General features: G+C 44.2%; 1 protein-coding gene across 1 annotated transcript in view; it reads left to right on the forward strand.

The window, feature by feature from the left end:
• Window positions 1–25,568, forward strand: part of LOC310854555 (FRAS1-related extracellular matrix protein 2-like) — a gene marked incomplete at both ends in the record, with an annotated part of 168,026 nt that overhangs the window by 55,703 nt on the left and 86,755 nt on the right. The window contains 3 exons of the mRNA XM_083759234.1: window positions 10,657–10,887; window positions 20,973–21,098; window positions 25,290–25,541. Coding sequence (XP_083615360.1) covers window positions 10,657–10,887; window positions 20,973–21,098; window positions 25,290–25,541 — 609 coding nt within the window. The remainder of the gene's footprint in view (window positions 1–10,656; window positions 10,888–20,972; window positions 21,099–25,289; window positions 25,542–25,568) is intronic.

Below are 25,568 nucleotides of genomic sequence, written 5' to 3' on the forward strand. Positions count from 1 at the left end.
GTCTGTCTGTCTGTCTGTCTGTCTGTCTGTCTGTCTGTCTGTCTGTCTGTCTGTCTGTCTGCTTCTTCTCTGTGTCTCTGATGTCCAGCGTCGCACAAAACTATAGTGGTCGATCCGCAAGCTCACAATTAATGCGTCGCTCTTCAACTCCTCAAAATCAACTATATGTTCGAAAACCACTGGGAGTGAAAGTGATTAAGTGCGTCGGTGGGTTTTTATAAATATTGAACCAGTGAAAAGGATTAACAACAGCCTGACTAAACTCCTTTTCTCCTCCATTTCTTGAAAAGTAACATTTCTTGAGTGGTGCAACCACTCCAAGGAACAGCAATGTCCGTGTCAAACTGTTAACCAACCTATGTGTGTGTTAACCTATGGGTGTGACTATGAGTACCAGTAGGGGCAAAAGTGGCGCTGTTGTGCCAGAAACAGAGAGAGAGAGTGCTGCACTGTTGCCTGCTAATGAGAGACAGATAGAGAGAGAGAGAGAGAGAGAGAGAGAGAGCGGCGGGGGGCGGGAGGGGAGAGGGGAGTTGCACCACGGGTGTCAATTTTTTAACATACAAAGGATTCCTGCCCGACATCAACGATATGTATAGTATAGTATAGACTCTTCAAGCGCTTCAAGGACACTCAATAGCTTGTATGGAGTGTGACGTCGTCGTTCCTCTAAAGTTCTTATTGACTGTGAGTTCAAACGCATTCCTTTGCTATATGCCATACCGTACTGCACACAGTAATGACTTTATAGCAGTGCGACGGCAGTGTCACTGCGGAATAGAAGTGATCTTCAAAGCCCGACGACGACGCATCGAGTGTTAACCGCGAGCTCAAAAGTGTGTGTGTTTACTCTGTCCTGATAGTACCTTTCCTTACACCGGTGGTTCCCAAAGTGGGGTCCGGGGACCCCCAGGGGTCCTTGGGGCAGTTCCAGGGGGTCCCCAGCTAAATGATGAGTTTGGAACCAAATGGGCCCTTGTGGGTCTAACTCTGAGGGCTGTATTTTGCGTGTCTTAAGTACCAGGTCTTTTTCCCCAAACTTGAGTAAACTAAAGACCTGGAGGCGTGATCAATGCCATTTGGCTATTTTGAGTGGCCAACGAGCATTGATCACGCCTCCAGGTCTTTAGTTTACTCAAGTTAGGGAATAAGACCTGGTACTTAAGACACGCAAAATACAGCCCTGAAAGTGTACAAATGGAACCAAACTGTTCACATTTTTTACTCTGAGTACGCTGTCAGAGTTAAATTAACATTGATTTTTACTATACAAAGTGGGGTCTCTCAGAGATAGAAATGCCACTAAATGGGGGTCCGTAGACTAATATGCATATCAAACTGAGGGCGCTTGGAATTAAAATGGTTGAGAATCACTGCCAGAGCCGTAAAAATGCCCACAGTTTGGTGTGTATAGAGGGGGGCAGCTTTCCACCAGACAGACCTTCCTACAGACTGGAGGTGGAATGAAGCCCAATGGGAGATCTGTCGCTTAAAAGGGTTGCTTAATCACTTGAGAGCCGACCCGCTGATCAACCATGCTACTGACACTGATTTGATTGTGTGTGTGTGTGTGTGTGTGTGTGTGTGTGTGTGTGTGCGTGCGTGCGTGCGTGCGTGCGTGCGTGCGTGCGTGCGTGCGCGAGTGTGTGTGTGCGTGTCCTCATGGGAGGACTTTAAGAGTGTCTCAGGGGGACACATAAAAGCCTCCTTCCCAGACTCTCTTCTCTACACACACACACACGCACACACACACACACACACACACACACACACACACACACACACACACACACACACACACGCACACACACACACACACACACACACACACACACACACACACACTGCTGACACACGTGCATGTTCATACAACATATAATCCCACATAGTATTATAGAAAGAAACTCTCCAGCATCTGAAAGGAAATGAGATGAATGTGGAAGGCTGGGGTGGAAAATAGCCGATCTACAAGCACGGCAGTACTCACGACCCTGCACGTTTGGTCTGCTGTGAAGCAGAACAAATAACGGGTCCATTTGGTTCGAATTTGTACACTCTCAGGGTTAAATTAACATTGATTTTACAATATAAATTGGGGTCCCAGAGATTAATGCCATTAAATGGGGGTCGGTATAGACTGATAATATGCATGTCAAACTGCAGGGGACCTTGAAATTAAACGGGTTGAGAATCACTGCAAAAAAATCTTCTCTTATGGAGGGTCGCTGGCATGTCTTTTCTAATGTGGGGGCTAATTAGTGTCAATTTGGGGGTCCTTGACATGAAAAAGTTTGGGAACCACTGCTGTAGTGGATACATACAAGTTTAAGCTCCGACACCTGAGCATATGGGCAGCTGTATGCAGCTATAACGGCAGCTGTATGCATGTACCTATTGGCACTTCTCACTAAATGCTAGCGCTGTGCGCCTCTGCCTCAACCTCGCTCTCATTTTATGTAAATATATGGAATTAATGGATCGTGTACAGTGTAGCTTTCTCTGATTTAAAAATATTTTTTTCAATATGCTTCTCCAACTGCACCGACAGACAGTAATCCTACTGTATGTGGTGGAAAAAGTACTGACAATTTCTACTTAAGTCAAAAGTATCAATACTTCAATATAGAAATTCTCTGTTTACAAGTAAGTCTGGAATGTAAGCTGTGCTTGGGTAAAAGTACTCTTTCACGAACAGTCTGTTCTCTTTTTTTTTCCTTCTTCTTTTTTCAATTCTAGTGTTGTTTATTACTTCCAGTTGACTATAGATAGATATAGCTTTATTAGACAGACTATATTTAAATGACAACATTGATGCCATTGCCAACACTCTCTGTCCTTCCATGTGCCACCATCTCTTCCTGTCTGGTCCTCCCCATGCCGCCCATAGGCACCGCTTCTGTTCTTCACACGCTCTGCTCTCTCTGTCTGTTCTCCTCATCTGACACTAACATCACACCCAGCAGCATGCAGCACCCACCTGGGCTCCCTCGCCGTACCATATTATCACCCACAGTCAATGCTGTCAAAGCTGTATGAGTATGTATGAGAGCCTTGAGCCTTTCCCGTCTTCCCTCCCTCCCTCCCTCCCTTCCTCCCTCCCTTCCTCTCCTCCTCTCTCATCCTCGATAAGAGGTCACCTGTCAGGGACAGAAGATTTAATATCATATTTTAGGGGTCAAAGCCCCGAAGGGCTGAAACCGTATTGCTTTTGTCTTCATGGCGCGGTGGAGCGAATTCCCCCGAGAAGGCAATTGGAACAGACGTGACATTATCGCCAGGGATGGCTCGCACAACAACCAATACTATTTGTTGTGCGAGTCGTGTCTATAAAGTAAAGGTCAAAATTCTGAGCTTTGAAAAGTCTTAACTTTTTTCCGATTCTCACTGAATCCTTTAATGAAAATGAAGGCACTAACAAATAAGTACCAGAAGAAAAATATAAATAGTTTATTTTATATACCGTGGATTATGTAACTAATGGCATCATCCACACCAATATATCAGTCTAGTCTAAGTATAGGCGGCAACTAAACTATATATAGTTTAGTTATACTTTTATGTGAGATGTTGCTCAGTTAGGATGCGCCTGCAATATCCTGTTGTCTTCTCTCTTCTGCATCTAGAGTTATGAGTTGTACTGTACTGTACTGTACTATACTGTACTGTAGTTCCAGCCCCGGGGTTTCCTCAACTCAGGCTAAAAGAGAACACAGAAAGCATTGCAGGGATGATGAAACATCTTCCATTTTTGCAAAGCCCCCTGAAGGGAGTGAGTTATGGAAGGCACAGACAAGGGGTGGGGGGCGGCTGGAAGTCTCCCCACATCTAAAGCACTTGATACTCGCTACATCTCCATGCCCCTCCCACCCCCGCCGAGATCTGACCCCCGCTGACCTCTGGATATTGGCTGTGCGTGCTCCGTGCCGAGAACACACGGCCAGACTCCAACCATCTAAAGTTCATCACTTCCTAATATCCTCATGCAGGAAGGGTTTTTTTTCCTTCTGTGTGGCCGCTTGTGTGCAGGTGTCTGTGTGTGTGTGTGTGTGTGTGTGCGTGCGTGTGTGCGTGCGTGCGTGCGTGCGTATAAATGTCACTCGCCACTCGCTCTGATCGCTAAGTGCAGCGGATCTCAAAGAGGGGGTTCTTGACAGGGCTTCCAGGGGGGTCTTAAAGAAGAAAGCGAGGGCAAGCACTCAGTTGAATAATTCCACGTAATGGTGGAACGGGTGCGCGGTTCAGGAAGATATACACACTGTGAGAATAAATAGAATTGTGTCCTTTTAGGATTCTTGTTTCAGTGCAACGCACCCTGCAGGTCCCCTTTATAAGTGACACAGAAACGCACCCTGCAGGTCCCCTTTATAAGTGACACAGAAACGTTGCTATTTAGATTTTAGAGTTGAAGAAGGCCAGCACACGCACCGCACGGGCCCGGCCCGAAACGTCCCTCTGTCTGTTGTTGTCTGCTGGGGGGGGGGGAAATCGAAAAATAAAACAAGAATCCTAAAAGGATACAACGTTGAGTGCTGGTATTTATTCTCACGGTGTAATATCTTCCAGGGGGGTCCCCATGCTAAATGATTGAATAGGCTCTCTATGCACATAACACCATTTTGGGAATACTCTTCCTACCTCCGGGGCCTACCTCCGGGTGTTACCGATGATACTAATTAAGTCTGTTCCATTCTGGTCAAGGTGCTGATTGTGCATGTTGGCTCACTGGTTAAACACTCTGCTAATTTGTTTCCGTTTGTACACTCTCAGAGTTACTGCAGGGGTCCTTGAAATGAAGACGTTTGAGGACCACACTGTACACTAAATGGAACACAGCCTTAATTAGTATAATTTGCAACACCTATGAAGGAAGTCGGAAAAGAGCTAGGCCCTGAAGTAGAAAGAGTTCTTTCCAAAATGGCGTACATATGGCTCAAATGTTAGAAAACATTTGAGCGGGGGATAGACGATGCAGTATCCCCGAAAATGGATTCTATTTCATCAACTCACTTCCTTGTTTTTTCCGACTGTGCTGCAGCTGGGCAGGCGCCGGCCGGGGCGACACTTATGGAATACTTTCATTACCAAGCAAGGAAATGCCTCGGTTTGTTTTGGGTCAATTTATTAATTTATGTATTAAAGTAGCCGTGTACTGTAATAATTTAAGCGGGATAATGTGGTCATTGTTTATAGATAAATCACCTTCAGGCTGATTAAACCCATTTTGTTGCGGGAACCCCTTTTGGTGTTTTAACTTTTAAGCATTATGTTGTACTTTAGCTGTTGAAAAATAGCAGATCTACAAGCTCATATAGCGGGGCACTCGGAAAAATAGCATATCTACAAGCTCATAGCGCGGCACAGAGTGCCGCGCTACGAGCTTGTAGGTCTGCTATTTTTGAAAAATCGTGAAATGTGGCGCAAATCTTTGAATATATATTCTTTCAGAGCGAACGTTTTAACTCCAATCTTTGCTTCGGGGGAGGGGGGGGGGTCCCTGGAACTACATATTTTCAGATGGCGGTCGGTGGCCAAATACAGATATTTTTGGGTGTTCCTTGACACGAAGCAGTTTGAGAACCACTGATATAGAAACATACATGTAGGGGTTTTCAGAAAACTGTCAGGATTTAGAAGACATTTGTAGAATCGTTTCCCAGGTCTAATTGGGTTAACCACCTCCACTCTCAGACCCAACAATGAATGTACTGTATACCAAACTCAGGATCCTTGAAATGAAAAGGTTGGAGAACAACTGTCATCTATACATGATGACATGCCCGGGAACCAAAAATGCAACTTTATCTGAGACACCCACTTCAGAAAGGCAGACAGCGTTGTGGTTGTTGTGTGCATTTATGCAACACACACAGATTTTCAAAGTCGGACTACAAACATAAATACAATTTCAATTAAAATCCAACATTTTGTAAAATATGAAACTTTTATGATTTATTTTTCCTTCTTCTTTTTAAGTGTACATTTTATACAATTTTGTCAAATGTAATTTTGTCCATTCTGTATGGTAGAGCAGGGTTAGGCAGCCTCATAGCAAAACGGTCCCAACATTGGCACAAAGGAACGGTGATCGCTGGCACAAGCTGGCATAAGTGTGAGAGAGAGGATTTGGGGAATTTACAATAAACTATTTCAACAATTCTTTGTCAAATACATTGACAAAAAAAAAGTCCCTCACATTATGTCAATTATATCCTGCACATAATTCTACGATCATTAAAACTCTGAACTCTGACTGGGGAGGGAGTCTGGGAGATATTTAAAAAAGAAGGGAATAGGTTATATTCGAGGACAATGAAAATATGTTGGAATTTTGTGGCGTCATTACAATTTATGTTGACATCATGGCACTATCTAGAAAATAAAAATCACACACGTGTGAAGTGTAGGGGCGCTATATATACATATGACGTAATTATCAGACAAAACAAACATGGGACAAAACAAACATTAAATTTTCGTTTTTGTCAATGGCATTTAATGTTTGTTTAAGGAAAAACAACCATTAAACCTGTATACAGGAGGGGCTGAAAAACATGGCACTTCATTTCATTGGTAGAGTATTAATATTACTTTTGTCTTTCTGTTTTGTCTCCGTGCTCTTCTAGTGAGACATTTAGATCGTGTCAAAGGTCATGTCTCACCTAGACACAGGTCAAAGGTCATGTCACACCTAGACTCAGGTCAAAGGTCATGTCTCACCTAGACTCAGGTCAAAGGTCATGTCACACCTAGACTCAGGTCAAACTGGGCGGCGGTGGCTCAGGGGTACCATAAGGTTGCCAGTTCGAACCCGGGCTCCCCCAGAGTTACTGTCGAAGTGTCCTTCAGCAAGACACTGAACCCCTAATTGCTCCCGATGTGCTAGTTGGTGCCTTGCATGGTTTCCGCTGCCATCGGTGTATGAATGTGTGTGTGAATGGGTGAATGTAATGCACAATCTCTGTAAAGCGCCTTGGATAAAGGCGCTATATAAATGCACCATTTACCATTTGTCAAAGGTCATGTCTCACCTATAGACATAGCCATGGTTCAACCACTCGCCCTTGAAATACCATTTGTAAATCAAAATGCAAATGCAGGCGATTTTACCGGGAGAGGGTGGTTTTTTACGAGGCAAACCTATATAGACACAAGATCTGACAGGAATTTTGACCTGAAAGGTTCAAGATTCAATTTATCCCCTGAGCAAGCAGCGGCTCTAGTAGCTCAATGGTAAAGCATGTCAGTGCACCTGTGCAGGAAACCGCAGGCTCAAATCCGTGGTAGGAGAGGAAAGGTTTCTTTTTGTCACTTAAAAATGTATTCATTTTTTTTTTACAAATTCCAAAAAGGAAAGAAAGAAAAACACACAGGAAAAAAACACAAAGGAAAAAAAACATTGCGTATCAAAACTTGCATGTTACATCAGGAGAAGAAAGTTACCCCATTTGAACCTATATGCCACATGACGAATAAATGTCTAGGTTTATTTAAGGTGTACACGAGGCTATAGTGTGACAGAAACACAAAGTAACAAGTTATATAATTAAAGGGGTTATTCTGTTATTATTTATTTGTTTGTTTTCTGTAACACTCGCTCACTCAGTCCACCGTTGAATGTACAGTAAGCTCTGCCTTGAACAGTACACTATACAGCATACATGGGCAACTGGCGGCCCGGGGGCCACATGCGGCCCCCACCTTCACTTAATGTGGCCCTCAGGTTCATTTCAGAATACTGATATAGTATTGGTTTCATGCAAACATGACCCGCTTTAATTACTCCAGTCTAAATTAGTAGCTCAAGTATAGCCTAATTAAAGGCATTTAATCAATACTGTATCAATATTGTATCAATGCTACATTTTTGTGCATGATATTTAGCAATTTTCTTTAGAGGAAAAAAGAAAAAGAGGGGTTTAATTACTTAGTTTAAAATAATGTCAATGTATTTTAAATAGTTATTGTATCGATTCCAAATCATTGAATCGTATCGTATTGGATCGCCATAATGAACCGATATCGTCCATGTATCGTATCATAATACATGTATCGTGATTCGTGATACGTACCGTATCACTGTCAAAATGTGTGGTTACATTCCCAGTGTAGAGCGTCGCAGTCCCGCCCCCTGTCAAGACGACGCCAGACCCAGGAAATGATTCCCAATGCATTTTTTCCCATAGACATTTCAAAAAGTATTTATTTAAAGACTGTTATGCCGCGGACAAAGCCAACTGGAGTTGTGACAACGCATGACAACAAACACTAATTATTTGTTCTACCCCAAAAAATTGTGTTTGTTGTCATGATTTGTCACGACAAGAGTTGGCTTTGTACGAGGCTTAAAAGGTCTTTAAATAAATACTTTCTGAGGAAAATGAACGGGGAATCATTTCCTGGGCCCTGGTAGGGATTGATTGATTGATTGAAATATTTATTAACAGTTTGCAGAATTACAGTACATTTCAAGCACAAACTCACTACAAAGACTGTTAACTGTGAGTGCACAACCCAATAGCATTACACTTGTTTACAACAGGGTCCACCATGTTCAATTCATCAAAACATTTAGAGACGTACAAATAGACACTTCTATATAGTTAAAGAACAGAACAGGAATTCATCATAAACGAAGCAAAAAGGGAAAAGATACATATACAGTGAGGGGGAAAAAAAGAGGGGGGGGGGGGGGGGGGGCGGTGGGGGGGGGGGATTCAGATTTTACGGGGGCCAGTTTCGAATTGCAGCCATCCGTAGGTGCCCTTTGAGAGCGGTTTTGAAGGAGTCAAGGGATTTGCATGTCTTAATGACTGTTGGTAGGGCGTTCCACATTTTGGTGGCATAGGAGCGAAAATAATTTAGTCTTTGTGCAGAATCTGGGTTGTACATGGTTTGTTGCACTCCCTCTGGTGTTGTGGGTGTGGACTTCGTTTACATTAAGGAAGTATTTAGACAGGTACATGGGTATCTTGGTGGTGTATCGAATCTTGTGGACCAGATCCATTGCAAGATGCTGTACTCTAAGCCACCCTAAGCCATCCCAGCCTGTCAAAGTGGGCAGGGGTGAGGTGGGTTCGGGGGGTGAGGCCAAGTAGGAGCCTGACCAGTTTGTTCTGGGAGGTCTGGAGCCTTGTTTTAAGGGCCTTTGAGGTGCTGTGGTACCAAGAGGTGGATGCATAGTCAAAGAAACCTTGTACGAGGGCTCCTGTTAAGGTCTTCAAGGTGTTTTTGTTGACCAGTGAGGAGATCCTGTAAAGGAATCTTGTTCTTTGATTGACTTTTTTGATTACGTTGGTGGCCATCTTATCACCGGAAAGATTGGCCTCCAGGATGGAACCTAGGTAGGTAATTTCATCTTTCCGTGTGATAATATTGTCACCCACTCTAACCAAGAAGCCATTTGCCTTGCTGAGATTACTATTTGATCCGAAGAGAATGGATTCAGTTTTTCCCAGGTGTAAGGATAGTTTGTTATCAGCGACCGTTTGTTCCTGTCCGAGACCAGCAGTGCCGAGTCATCTGCGAACAGGAACAAGTTGCAGTCACAAGCTGATGTCATGTCGTTTACATATATTAGGAACAGTAAAGGCCCTAGTATGCTTCCTTGTGGAACGCCACAGCTCACTGGGAGGGGGGGGGGGGGGGACAGTCTTCCGTTCACCTCCACCATCTGTTCTCTCCCCTCCAGGTAGGATTGCACCGCTCTATACAGCATGCTGCTGTGTTACTTGAACATTACAGTATATATACAGCAGCATGCTGTGTATCGATGCTCGGAATATGAAATAGATCACCACATGAACTAGTTTAAATGATCTAGGAGAAATGCACTGTTTCTCTCTCCCTCTCTCTCTCACACACACACACACACACGCACACACACACACACACACACAGTGTGCACGGCCATGCACCTGGGCACAGACCATCGTAATTCCCCCCCCCCCCCCTACACACACACACACGGACGCACACACACACACGCACGCACGCACGCACGCACACACACACACACACACACACACACACACACACACACACGTAAAGACACCGTGAAATCACATGCACGCACACAGTAGTACGTACGTGCACATTCCCCTCTGGGAATAAGTATTGTAAGTAATCCGTCTCAGTAGCGAGGTGGAAGAACGTGCTTATTTAAACACTTCTGAGACAAATTCATTTCACACGTTGCTTTCCCTGTCGGCACGCTGCACTCTGCAGCCAAGAAAAATAACACCCATACCTCCATAAAACACATTAAAGGGTGGAAATATTGTTCCATTTCGTCTGCTTTACACTCCCCTCCCCTGTCCTCTCTCTCTGTTTCCTCCTAGTAGGGCTGCAAATATCCATTAGTACTACTTTATTATTAGCAATTATATACTACAGTAAGAATTTTAGAAGCGTGTTCTTTCGATATTTAGATTTAAATAAATCCTCTCGAAAAATATTCTCAAATGCTTTTAACATAATTAGATTTTCTTTTTTTTTTAAATAATCTACTCATCTAGATGATCTAATTAACCTCTGTCTGTCTGTCTGTCTGTCTGTCTGTCTGTCTGTCTGTCTGTCTGTCTGTCTGTCTGTCTGTCTGTCTGTCTGTCTGTCTGTCTGTCTGTCTGTCTGTCTGTCTGTCTGTCTCTGTCCCCCCAGGCATCGGCACCGTGGACGGCACGGCGCTGAAGGACCAGGACTTCAAGGGCAAGTCCCAGAGGCAGGTGCAGTTCAACCCGGGCCAGACGCGGGCCTCGTGGAGGGTCCGCGTCCTGCCCGACGGCGTGTACGAGACGTCGGAGAACTTCCAGGTCCTCCTGTCGGAGCCGGTGATGGCGGCGCTGGAGTTCCCCGGCACCGCCACCGTGGAGATCGTGGACCCCGACGACGGTGGGTTAATGGACGTCACGTTGAGCTGATCTGAATGCATTGTTATTGTCACCTCCGTAATACACACAGTACTAGGCACACGGCAGAGCAAAGGCACAGTGCTCGTCACATTTAAAAAATCACACCCGTGTGAACTGAGTGGTGCAACTCCCCTCTCCCCCGCCCCCCCCCCCTCACCTCCTCTCTCTCTCTCTCTCTCTCTCTCTCTCTCTCTCTCATATTAGCAGGCAACAGTGCAGCACTATCTCTCTCTCTGTTTCTGGCACAACAGCGCCCCTACTGGTACTAATAGTCATACAGTAGGCGCATGGGTGGGTTCACGTCACAGAGGCGCATGGACACGGACATTGCTGTTCCTTGGAGTGGTTGCACCACTCAAAAAACAACAGACACACTAAAACACATTCAGACCGTAGGACGTGTACAGACGTCATATCGCTTCTTTATTGCTCCATACTCCTTGCTGTTTCACACATGCCGCGCTGCCGTTCACTTCCCTGTTGACGGCTCAGAAAGAACGCCTCGTATCTCCTCCTAATCTAGAGAAGTCTCCATGGTTTTGACCAAAAGGGCATTCTACTGTCTTCATTTCTGACTTCAACGAGCCTCTCGTTTGGAATATTAACGCTTCTAGAGAGACTTCAGCCTCTCGTTTGGAATATTAACGCTTCTAGAGAGACTTCAGCCTCTCGTTTGGAATATTAACACTTCTTAGAGAGACTTCAGCCTCTCGTTTGGAATATTAACGCTTCTTAGAGAGACTTCAGCCTCTCGTTTGGAATATTAACGCTTCTTAGAGAGACTTCAGCGTGACCGTCGCGAGGTAAGAATGGAACATTATATGCCTCCCGGTTTTGGTGGGGTGGAACGGAAGGGGGAGAGACCTTTCAGAGTAAAATCTCCCATATGTGCTGGCACTCTAGTGCTCTTATTTTGGGGGAAAGAATTCCGGTGTTAAAAAGAGGGAAAGTCATTAAAACATTAAATAGTAGAGAGACAGAGAGCAGACAACATTGGTAAAAAATAAACAAAATAAAAGTGCGATATAGATACAGTCCTATTCAAAAGTGATCTCAAGTCATCCCGAGATGTCGGTGTTGTTGTGGGGGCAGTATACGGCGGGCGTTCAGGGTTCTGAAGTGTTTGGGGGTTTAAAAACACTCTGCTCCACGCTCTTGAACCTCCTACCAGATGGCAGGAGTTTAAAGAGATGGTGGATTAATGTGTATATGTTCCTCCCTGATGCAGTCCTATATGCATAAACTCATTGATATGCATACACAACGTGCACGCCATTCCCGCTCACACATTGAACATCTTTATTTGCGTTCACATTTAACAAGAAATTCTTTAACACGAACAACAGTGGATGTATTTCAGGATACAGATCACGGATGCAGGAAGCATCGTCTATTCGTCTCCTCCATATGTGCGCACGCACGCCGCGCACGCACGCACGCACGCATCCCTTTGACTCTCACGGTCTCAGACAGTGTGTGCAAATGTTTGTTGCACACTATCACAGTTGCTTGTCTCTCTCATTCACACTCTCTCTCCCCCCTTTCCCTGTCTCTCTTTCATTCTCTCTCTCACTCTAACTTTCTTGTTCTGTCTGTCTGTCTGTCTGTCTGTCTGTCTGTCTGTCTGTCTGTCTGTCTGTCTGTCTGTCTGTCTGTCTGTCTGTCTGTCTGTCTGTCTGTCTGTCTGTCTGTCTCTCTGTCTCTGTCTGTCTCTCTCTCTCTCTCTCTCTCTCTCTCTCTCTCTCTCTCTCTCTCTCTCTCTCTCTCTCTCTCTCTCCTCTCTCTCTCTCTCTCTCTCTCTCTCTCTCCAGTCCCTCCTCTTGCTCTCTCTCTCTCTGTCTGTCTCTCCTTGTGTTTCCAGTCTTGTCCTATCCCTGGTGGGTTCATTACGGTTGGCATGGTGGGGCATACAGAACAGAACAGAACAGAACAGTGGTTCTGTGTTGTGTGTGTGAGACTCTGGGGGGAACGCTCTGACGTGACAGAGGTTCCTGCGCTCGCCGCTCTAATGGTCCAGATGTGGCTTTCGTCCGCGCCACTGGCGTTAGCTAGCCGCGGCGCTAGCCTTTCTCTCTTCTCCTTAATGATGAAAACTGGCTTTGTCTGCTTAGTCCACCGGGTTGGCCCGCTCCCCCGGGGACGCCGCACCACAGCGCAGCGGAGGGAGGCTATGTCAGTTGTAGACGCGGTTGAGAGGAACGCCAAGCTAGCTGGCAGACTACTGGATCAAAATTAGGTTTCACAATATAACGATGAGGACCAGTGTTGCCAGGTCTGCTTATTGTAAGTGACCGTGGGCTTGTTTTTTCTTCTTCTGTAAAGTCACTTATATTGTGTGTGTGTGCGTGCGTGCGTGCGTGTGTGTGTGTGTGTGTGTGTGTGCATGTGCATGCGTGTGGATAGTGTAGTTGCTTATTTGGGTGTGTTTCCTATAATGTTAAAACCAGTGGTTCTCAAACACATTCAGGTCAAAGACCCCACATTATTTGTAACCATATAGGTCACAGATTACTATGAAAACCTGCAAATCCTGTCAGTCCGTCCGTCCGTCACGTCTGTGACACGCTCCATATATGGTCGTCAGTCCGTCACCAAAAGGTCCATATAATATATGGAATGGGAATGACCATATTATGGTCATTCCCAGACCTGTTTCTCGCCCTCAGGGTGGTCTTACTGGTGTGTATTTGTCTGCGGACCCCCACATCTGAAAACATGTAGCAAAATGTTCCGCATTTAGCTTTTTTTCTCCCCTCAAGATTATGTTTTTGACAATAGCAGAACTACAAGCTCACGACGTGTCGCATTGCGACACCTTGTGAGCTTGTAGATCGTCTATTTTCAAATAAGCAATGCATTAACCCATTTTGGGCCGCCTATTTTATCTTATACTTTAGCTATTGAAAAATAGCAGACCTACAAGCTCATAGCGCAGCACTCGGTGCCGCGCTATGAACTTGTAGGTCTGCTATGTTAGAAAAATCGTGAAAATGTGCCTCAAATCTTTCAATATATTTTACTACAGAGTGAACATTTTAACTCAAATCTTTGCTTCTAGGGAGGTCCCTGGAACAACATATTTTCAGATGGGGGGCGGAGGCATATCCTATAATTTTTGGGGTCCTTGACATGAAATATCGAGCACCACTGGCACTGATACAGAAACATAAGGTTTTTCAGAAAACTATCAGGATTTTGAAGACTTTTTTTAATTTCGACATCAGGCCTAAATGGGTTTGTGGCCTATAGTATAGTATAGTCGCTTTTTGGGCTTAATTGTTTTCATAGATCTGGTTGCTTAATTCTCTCCCAAAATCTGGCAACACCGGTTCACACTAACGATGAGGACAGCCTTCTTTTGTACAAGGAAACCCGGAGCAAGTTTCTGACGCTTCTTTTTCTTTCCTTTTATCAGCTCCAACAACCCCGCGCTGTACCGTATCGGCTTGGTGGCACTTTGAGTAATGATGAAAATGAAGGCTTTGTCTTCCAATGTAGAGGCCCGCGGCCATGTTGCAACTCTTTAAGGCTTCGAGAGCACAGCCCCAATCTTTTTAATTACTGGAATCCTATACACCATGGCATGGTGTTGGAAGAAGTACTTTTTGTGTTTTACTTGAGTAACTGTAGCAATGTCACCACCATGTAGAAATAAAAATACTGGCTTCAAAATGTACTTAGACCGAGAACGACTACAATGTATACATACATTATAGGGCTGTATTTTGCGTGTCTTAAGTACCAGGTCTTATTCCCTAACTTGAGTAAACTAAAGACCTGGAGGCGTGCCTCCAGGTCTTTAGTTTACTCAAGTTATAGAGAATAAGACCTGGTACTTAAGACACGCAAAATACAGCCCTATGCCTTTCAAAGCGGGAACACCTCTCTGTAGTAGTGTACGTAGTTGTTGCCACTGTATACATATGTACTGTATAGTATATACTAGCAACAACATTGCTTAATACAACATTTTTCAAAGTTTCCAAAGTATTTCAGAAAACTTTGCCTCCGGTTATCAAAAGTAAACGGTTATCGTTACGCAGATATGTCCCGTAACACAGTGTGTGTCGCATGACCGCAAGCTTGCAGACCGGCTATTGTTGAATGGACAAAGTATATACAATAGAGCTTAATTGTTTTTAGTGTATGTTTTGTATATCTCAATCTAAGAATAACTTGAGACTAGAGAGTTATCAAATTGTTGTAGTGTAGTAAGACATACAGTACTGTAATGTACTTGCCTCTGAGATGTAGTGGAGTAGAGGTATAGGAAGGATCATAAACCAATAACCTGTCATCACTGATCCGTCTAAACAGTATTATATCAGACAATAAATAATCTGTACATTGAAACTATAGTACTGTACAGACAGTCCAAAAAAGATTAACCTGGCATCTGTCTACAGTACATAACATGCGCCATATCTATTCTAAAAACTCAATTGATTCTCGATTGAGTCTGACGATTACGGCGGAGCGTTGGAAGTGAGCCTGCGGTTCTGAGCGCGACGACGGGGAGTTGGTGCCACAGTTTGGGAGCCAAAGTGGGAGTATATACTTGAGTAAATGTAATCATAGTTTCGTTGCAGCTGCGATGAATGAAGACGAAGCCCTTTTGTGTTTCAGTGCATCAGCCTGCAGCCACACTGAGACTCTCCAGGGGCTTCGAGAGCCGCCCTGCTCTCTTTAATTACTTGAATCCTATACAACGATAGCAGAGTTTGCCTTCCAGTTAAAAGCCAAAGAGACACTGCTAATAATGTGACCCAATGTGACGACACTTATGACTAACGAGCAGGGCAGAAGGCCTATTATTTGGAGTGTCTGCTGATACTCCCGTCCTTTTGTTTGCTGATGTTTATCTTCTCGTGCCGTGAGGCTGAATGTTGACGCTGGAGATGTTGCTTCAGCCCCTGCAGGGTCATTCTATAAAGGCGTTCAGTGATGGATTAACCAGTGTCTGTAACTGAGAAAAAAGGGCTCGATAGCTCGCTTTGTATCATGTTGCATCTGTAAAGAGATTTTTATTTTTTTAACCAGTTCTGTTTTGTTTATCCCCTTACATAAACAGCATAATGACGACTCAAATGATGATACTGTACACACGGTTTATCAATTTGTGTACTTATTCAGAATAAAACCTATACCATGAAAGGCAGTCATGGCATGGAGAGCTGCGATAAAGATGAGATTGATGCCCTTGGAATATAGGTTGTTAAGCAAAACGAGATTGGTACCGTCGACCACTTTGATTTTTAACTAAAACATTTGCTTCTGGGGAGGTCCCTGGAACTACATATTTTCAGATGGGGGTCCGTGGCCCAATAGGCCTAGAGAGAATTCTGGGGGTCCTTGACATGAAAAAGTTTGAGCACCACTGACATAGAAACATGGGTTTTTTGGAAAAAAAATAGGATTTAGAAGCCTTTTTTTTTTAATCGACCTCAGTCCAAAATGGGTTCTTGCAGAAGGAGGCGAGGACACTGGAGCAGCACGGACATTTTAAGCCTTTTATTTAGGTGCTAGTATACAAGAAACGAAACTATAAAAGGCTTAAAATGTCCGCGCTGCTCCGGTATCTTCTCCTCCTTCAGGATTTAGAAGACATTTGTAGAATCGGCCTCAGATCTTAATGGGTTTAATAGTTAACTTCAGGAACTGCAGGTACACTTTGACACACATGTTGCTCTGGTTGAACTAGAGGGCAACACGACGAGATACCGTCTGATTACCAAACAGCCCTATAGTCTCTATCTGCCCATTCAGCTGGCCGCTAGCATGGCCAGCGTTTTATAAAAGCAATAACTCACTCCAGGCTGTGGTGCATTGTGATTATATCACAGCTAAGGGGGTTGAACTGCGCCTCTTATCTGTGATACAACGACAATATAGCGTGGCCTGGAGTGAGTTATTGCTTAATTGAAGCAAATGGTCCCGTAAGGAAGAGTTCCGTGGGGCTAGCCACGGTATAGAGGAGACTCCACTGCATGCTTCCTCACAGACGGTGCGAGAGGAAAGCTGCTCAAACACAGTAGTGGAGTCAAAGTACACTAACCTTTTGTGTTTTCTCGTGAATGAACGCTCTAATTGATCATACTACACTAACTACAGCGTCACACAAAAGCAACAACGGTAGTTTGTTTTGGTTGCTCTGTCAAATTTGTATTCAAAAGTTCAAATTACATTTTCTTTTTCATACCAATTAACATATTTTGTATTATTAGTAGTATTACAATTTTTACATTCTCCCGAATAATTCAAAGATTTTCTCGAATCTTTCCAAATACTATCAATAATAGTGAAAACTGCAGATAGACGTGCTATTTACCTTATATTGAAAGAGTTGTTTATCATGATACTTTTCCCCCTTCCTAGAAATATTATTCCGCTATTCATTTCGATGGAAGTTGCTCAGTGGCGTTTTGAAGCACCCGGAAGACTGCCGGAAGTCCAATTATAACTCAATGGCTCGAGTGAGCGGAAGTTAAGCCCGGAGGTCCTGGGATGACACAACGTTACGCACATGACGCCATGAACGTCCGTCCACCTCCATGAACGTGCTGCAGTTCCACCTTTCGCCAGTAGGTAGTGGCAGCTTCAACGTTGGATATAGCCTTACTGGGGGCTTGTGAAATGTAGTCAAAGTCAAAGTCATACTAAAAAAAACACAAATATTAGCCTGGACAGATAATCCAAAAAGGTACAGTACTTGTGTATGTATTTCTCCAGGAATTGTACACTAATAAATGCGGTCCATTTACCAATCAATGCATCATAAGAATGGTGTTAATTAAAGGATTTTCAAACGGCAGCGTTTCGTTTTCGCAGAGAAAATACACAGAAGGCACAGGCTGGCTAATTAGCTATGCTATTGTTTTGCCTCACTATACATTAGTGATCTCCCCACATCAGTTAACAATGGTATGTAGAGTGAGAATCGGTGAGACATATATCCATTTTAAATCGCTATAGCGTTACAGGCAATGTTTAGGTTGCGGCCAGTGGTCAAAGCCAGAGAAGAGGACTAAATAACACCACCGCGCCGCTATAGAATATTCATGAGTCATCAATAATAGAGAATAGTATAGAAGTAAAAAGCCAAGCAGAAAAAGTTTTATTCTGCTTTTTTCATATCTTTTTTGTTGTTGTAGCGAAGATCAGATGCAATTTGTCTTCCCCTGTATAAAAGGGCTGCGTTCCTTTGCCTCATGAATGTTTAAGTGGCCTTTTGTGTGTGTGAGAGAGAGAGAGAGAGAGAGAGAGAGAGAGTCGCAACCCTGACCCACTTGACGCGGAAACTTATAAAGCTCTAAATGTGGACTGGATTCATATACCGGAGATAGCAGATCGAGGGGCAGCCGAGTCAAGAGGAATATGTTAGAGAGGAGAAGTGAGAGGAGATGGATGATCACAGACACTCAGACACACACACACACACACACACACACACACACACACACACACACACACACAGTCACAGTGTCTGTGGGCTTGCCTTTGTGCACGGTGTTCTGTGCTGATGTGGGTTTGCATTGTCGCTGTTGCGAGTGAAACCGTGCATATCCAAAACCGTTCCTTATAATTGTCATTATTTTCTTCTACGAAGTAGTGAAAAAATATGACACTCTTGCATCCTGATGAAGCAGGACATTCATTTACCAAAAATGGATTGAAATATTTGGTGTGACACTGCGGTGTGATCAAGTATATAGGCCGTTCCATTTACAAAACAGTCAAATCCGTCTGAACTGAGTGGTGCTGTAGCCTACTGTAGTGTGCAAGCCCTCCTCCCTGGCCCTTTAAATGTTGCTGTTTTTGGCTAAAATCATGCACCTGTGCACAGTGTGAAGCTCCACGGCACCACTTTGTCTAAACACCACTCTAAACACCACTCAAAAAAGTTTAAGTATGGATATACAAGATTTCTGCACAGTATGATTGGGAGCATGTGTGCATGTTCGTGCGTGCGTGCATGTGTGCGTGGAATAGGCTGCCCCCCCCCCCCCCCGGGGAGCGACAGATTTCGGTCTAGTGACAGAGAAGAGAAATGGGAGTCGAGCGGAAGTTTGAGACGGTTTGGTTTGCGGGGAGATTTTCCGCGAGAGGAGGACCCTACCTCGCCTGGCTCGGACCCCCTGGGGTTCAGGGTGATTGCCTCATGCTGATGGCTTCACATGGAGGCTTATATAGATTCACTTCGCTGCATTTCATGTCTCTTCATACCAGATATTGAATTTAAGATCTTTTTTTCCCCCCCATCATGTTCCTGGACTTCCGAGCTTCTCTCTCTCTCTCTCTCTCTCTCTCTCTCTTGTCTTTCATATATATATATTTCTTCCTTTGTTTCATTTTCAATTGCTTGGTTGGTGGCACAACTCCCCCCTCCCTCCCTCACTCACTCATACAAACACTCACTCACTCATAATACACACATAATCGTGCCGATTATAGAGAGTGAGAGAGAGATAGAGAGAGCAATAAAGGAGAGAGACGGACGGACGGACGGACAGGCAGACACAGTGACAGAGAGAGAGAGAGAGAGATCTGGGACGATCTTCTTGCACTCCCGACCCGTCCGTAATGTCAGTATTTTTATTGGTCCCCTTGCGTCTGAAGAAAAAATAGCTCCAGCATTTATTTCCCTGTTGTTCCCCTGTAATGTCACTGAGTTCTTAGCTTTGATAGATGAGGCTTTCACAAGCTGTACGTCGCCTTCTCTCTCTCGCCATGACTAACTGCTCTAACAGAGAGAGAGGGAGGAGGGGGAGGCGGGGGGGTGGCGGGGGATGGGGAGAGAGGGACAGACAGACAGAGAGAGAGACAGCCTCTTTAAACTTCAACTTTACATCACTTGCTTTTCTTCAGGCGTAAAAAAAAACAATTCAAGAATGAGAGAATAGAGAATGAAACAAAGCAAACAAAGTCACATAACCAGACGACACAGTGTCAGATATTATATTATACTGTACACGTTGGTGTTCATGTTCAAAACAGAAGATAAACAAGGGAGAATATCTCTTGTGCAACTATGAGACATACAGTACAGCATATACAGGCATTAGGGAAGCACTGTTTTGGAAATTCAAATAAGTAAGTAATAAGTAATAATAAGTATTAAGTAAGTAACCTCACCACGTCACCACCGTGGAGGAAAGCCTGGTTCACGGTCTAAAACTGAGCCGTGTGACTTGAGTTCCGCTGGTGGATTCTGCAGGGCGGCGTTACATGGTTTTTGTTCCCCACGTACAGTAATGCCAATCGGCTATAGTTTAGTCTCACTATAGTCGCGCAACAGTTAGAATAAAAGATTGGATTTACCAAACGATTATTTTACCAAAATAAACGAAACAATTATACCAAACTAAGCAAATGTTAAACTAGCGGGGACATGACGCTCGGTTCCAGCTGTATGTGGGGTCCCATTTTCATAGTCTTTGGTATGACCCGGCCACTCTAACCAGAAATAAAATAAATGCATTTCTGTTCGATTATATTCTGAATCTGCTGCTCGGTATAGGCTGCAGATGAACAACAACAAACACAACAACAGATAAACATACAGACACACCGGGCCGCAGGCATGACCCAGAGAGGGGTGTCTTTGATGTGATAGAGAGGGCTTTTCTGAAAACACAGACACACCACAGGGCCACCGGCTCAATGGAGGAACACACCTGTTGCCTCATGACTCATAACGGTGTGATACTGCATACGCAACGAGTCTTGCACGATATCAAAGCATGTTCTTTTATACAGTATTTTTCTGACTTCTCTTCGTCCTCCTCCTCCTCCTCCTCCTCCTCCTCGGCTGACTTGGGTCTCCTAGCTCAGAGCTCCTTCCATGGAGTCCACTGTCCATGCTTATAGCTATATAAATGTGACTCCTCTCCTCTCCTCTCCTCTCCTCTCCTCTCCTCTCCTCTCCTCTCCTCTCCTCTCCTCTCCTCTCCTCTCCTCTCCTCTCCTCTCCTCTCCTCTCCTCTCCTCTCCTCTCCTCTCCTCTATATAAATGTGGCTCTCCTCTCCCTCCTCTATCTAAATGTGACTGTCCTCTCCTCTCCTCAGAGTCCATGGTGTTCATCCCCCAGCAGAGCTACTCGGTGGAGGAGGACGTGGGCGAACTGCTCATCCCCGTCCACCGGAGTGGTGACGTCAGCCAGGAGCTGATGGTGGTCTGCTACACACACCAAGGTACAGTGATGGTGGTCCGATACACACAGTGCAAGGTACAGTGAGTAAAGCGTTATTCATAGTCTGGATTTTCGGTGGTGAGGTGACCACCGAACTACAACATGACGTCACGAGCCACCGCCCCAGGCCTTCTCTCTGTTTTCACTCTGCACCGCTCAACGGTGGTCACCTCACCACCGGAAATCCAGACTATGAATGAGCCTTTAGTGACACGTATACTATACACTCAGCCAACACCACCACCTAACTGTACTTCAGATATACAGTAACTCACGAATAGATTGGGACCATTAACCTTTTCAACCCCACGGGGGTCCGGGAGGGAAAAATATCGGACCTTGACCAGCCCCATTTACCCGCTGAGAGCTGTTCATGAGGTGGACAGAATCTAGCCGGGGGGCTCAGGAGGTTTTAAATAGCTTGCAGAATGTTTTATTTAACAAATGTAAATGGAAGTGTGAATATTATTATTTGTTCAGGCTCAGTGATACAGTGCATTACTCCCTGCTCAGCACATTAGAAAACAAACATTTAGCTCAATTCACGCCAGCATTAATTAATCCCTCGATAGCGCATTGGTTTTATCGCGTGTAACACTTACTTTGAAGAGCCAAATATCCGTAACCGGATGTTACAATGACAAACTGCTGTGTGTGGTGTCATGCCCGGATGTTGTTGTTGTCTCGGTCGAAAAAACCCGACCACGAGTGTCAGCCCGCCTGCTACAGCCCGTTGAAAACCCTTGTATTCACCAGAAACGGCCCCCTCAATGTCCTTTCTGAGACACAGAGCTTTGAATACAAGCCTTATAATGGAAGTGGATGCGCGCGCATCTTCAAAATGGCCGCGGCCAGTGTCCCACTTTGTGTTGATGTGGGTAGCAACATTAGCTAGCGATACCATCGGATTAAAAGATGGATGTGGCTCAGGAGGTAGAGCAAGTCGGGGTCGGCGGTTCGAATCCCGGCCCCTCCTGTCCACATGTGGAAGTGTCCTTGGGCAATACACTGAACCCTACATTGCCTCCAATGAGTTTCTCGGTGTGAGCTTGCCACCATTCGCAAGTGTGGGAATGTGGGAAGCATTTGGGAAGTTAGGATGCTGGTGTCGACTGTTCGCCGCTTCACCTCAATGTATGAATTAATTAACCACTTTGAGCACTTTGAGCACTTGGAAAAGCGCTATAAAAATGCAATTCATTCATTTTTACAATAAGCAAGGATCACAAGTTAACCAAAGACCTAGAGTCAGTCTAAACAATATACTATTTTAAAAAACTACATTGAAACTAAAGGATATCAGGTAGAATGAACCTAGTATCTATCGAATAGCATTATATTTAAATTGCATTTTCAGCATTGTAGTCAACAAAAAACAACTTAAAAGCTTAAGTTGAATAACAAACACGGGAACAAATTATTCAAGTTCAGTATGTATACATGGCCGTAATATCTAGGATAAGTTCTTTATCAGAGAGACATGAACCTTCGTCAAACAACACCAAGGGTGAGCGGTTAACCCATTTTGGGCGGGAACCCAATTTGGTGTTTTAAGCGTAATGTTATACTTTAGCTATTTTTTTAAAATCGTGAAATGTGGCTATATAATATATAAGAATATATATTCTTTCAGAGCGAATGTTTTTAACTCAAATCTTTGCTTCTGGCGGGTCCCTGGAACAACATATTTTCAGATGGGAGGTCGGCGGCCAATTACATGTAATCTTGGGGCTCCTCCTTGACATGAAAATGTTTGAGAACCACTGACACAGAAACATGGGTTTTTCAGAAAACAGTTTAGAAGACATTTGTAGAATCATTCCCAGGTCTAAATGGGTTAAAGAAAGAATAGAACACTAAATGGTGCCTTTATCCAAGACGCTTTATGGAGATTGTACATTACATTCACCCATTACATTCAAACATTCACACACACATGCATATACACCGATGGCGGCGGAAACCATGCAAGGCACCAACCAGCACATCAGTGTCAGTGTCAGGTTCAGTGTCTTGCTCAAGGACACTTCGACACTAACTCTGGGGGGAGCCCGGGTTCGAACTGTCAACCTTTGCGGTGGCTACCATCCAGCCACTCTACCCCTGAGCCACCGCCGCCCGCACTGAGAAAACCAAGTGTGTGCGCTGCAGTATAAACTATAGTATCCAATGAAAACCAAGTGTGTGCGCTGCAGTATAAACTGTAGTATCCAATGAAAACCAAGTGTGTGCTATAGTATAAACTACAGTATCCAATGGGACAGAAGTCCCGAGCTGAGTGTGCTTCTACTGTCAGTTAATTAAAGGACAGACGGGTGCAGACTCTCAGAGCCCTTTTCCACCGGTTGGTTCCCAAGGGGAACCGGTTCAGTTGCATATTTAAAAAAATCTTACGTGCACTACAATAAATCATTGTCTTTGTGTAAGTAATCAACTGGGAAAATAGCAGACCTACAAGCTCATAGCGCGCCATGAGCTTGTAGATCTGCTATTTTTCAATAGCTAAAGTATAACATAATGCTTAGTTAAAACACCAAAAGGGGTTCCCGCCCAAAATGGGTTAAATTAACCTGCATGTACATGGCAATTAAATTAGACAATTAACTCAGTGCTTAGCTTGTTTTTAGACAAGTCTCTACAGTTTGCCGAGGAGAAAACCATAACCTTTGTGACAGTTTTGATAAACACATATTAAAATAAATGTGTTTTCTCTGAAGTGTTTAAATGTATCAGGTGAAAAGGTGAATGCGACTCCTGTGGAAAATGACAGTGATTAATTCTGTGCTGGCGTTGTGCAAAAAAAGCATTTTCTTTTGGCCAAGCTCAGATTTAATTAAAGTGATGTCTTTATCATTCTATATTATGCATGCAGACTAATGTTCTTTGAAAACATTAGATTCTAGTGTGCCATGATGCATTAACATTTATCTCCATTTTGTTTCCACTCAACTCACTGGGAGTTTATTTTGTCTCTGTCAGGTTATTTTGTCTCTGCTTTCGTCGACTAAAACTAAGACGAAAAATGTCCGTCGGCTACCTTTTTCCACTGACAAAACTAAATGGAAACTAAATGAAAACTAGTGTAAAAACAGTCATTATTACAGTAACAAGGCCCGCCAAAATACATTTTAGTCGACTAAATCAACTGCAGATTTAGTCGACTAAAATCTTATGATAGTCGACTGAAACTAGACCAACACTAAAACATATTCCAGGCGACTAAAATGTGACTATAAACTAAATGAGAACTATTCAAGAGAGACTATGACTAAAACTAAAATCAAATAGCTAAAGTAGCAGCTACTGTACAAGCTCAAAATGCTGCGCGAAAGCTTGTAGATCTGCTATAGCTGTAGTGTGATCAGTAAGCGTGTTAATTCACACACAAAAACACAGAAAAGATGGAATTTGGGGAGAGGTTTCTGCATGCCCGACAGCAAGGGGATTTGTCCTATTTATACAACCGTAGAACGGATCACTGTTTGTCTTCGTGAGGCCACGTTATTGCCTCCTTTCTCATATTATTCTCTCTACTGGGACTGCACTATTATGAAGAGAACATGCGATATGCAACAACATTGGTGAATATCGAACAGATATTGAAGTATACCGTTTTGATATCTTTCTGCCTTACTAGGTTAACGTATAACTCAATGAATAGCTATATGCCTATACTGTATACTGCACACACTGGAAAGAAAGAAATAAGTGGATACATACATGGATTTTATTTCCATTCTTACAACATCTATTATGCAACATGCCTCTGTCTGTCTGTGTGTAATCCACGGAACTCGAGAACCGACACCGAACCGACACCACCGCAGGGGGTTGCAGTGCCCGGTGTGGATTCGGTCTGACCCACGGTTGTCTATAGATTGACCCATTTTGGACTGACGACGATTCTACAAATGTCTTCTAAATCCTGACAGTTTTCTGAAAAGCCCATGTTTCTATGTTGCTATGAGCTTGTGTAGATCTTCTATTTTTCAACAGCTAAAGTATCACATAATGCTTAAAACACCAAAAGGGGTTCCCGCCCCGGGATGGGTTAAACAATGAAAACACAACTCGGGCAACTCGCGAATCGCAGGGAAAGTGTTCTAAAAATGAATTCACTCGGGCAACCCGTGAATAGATCGTCAAAGTGTTTTAACGACACAAATCTGGTGCTTTTCTCCCGGTCCTCCAGGGTCGGCCACGGGCACGCTCCCCACCACCGTGCTGTCCTACTCCGACTTCATCTCGCGCCCCGAGGAGCACGGCAGCATGCTGCGCTTCGACAAGGACGAGAGGGAGAAGGCGTGCCGCGTGGTGGTCATCGACGACTCCCTGTACGAGGACGAGGAGCGCTTCAACGTGTCGCTGTCGCTGCCCATCGGCGGCCGCCTGGGGACGCACTACGCCACCGCCGCCGTCCGCATCCTGCCCGACATGGACGACGGTAATGAGACAACCTGTCTGTCTGTCT

Source organism: Protomyctophum parallelum, assembly GCF_964188405.1.
Source record: "Protomyctophum parallelum genome assembly, chromosome: 1".
Lineage (NCBI taxonomy): Eukaryota > Metazoa > Chordata > Actinopteri > Myctophiformes > Myctophidae > Protomyctophum > Protomyctophum parallelum.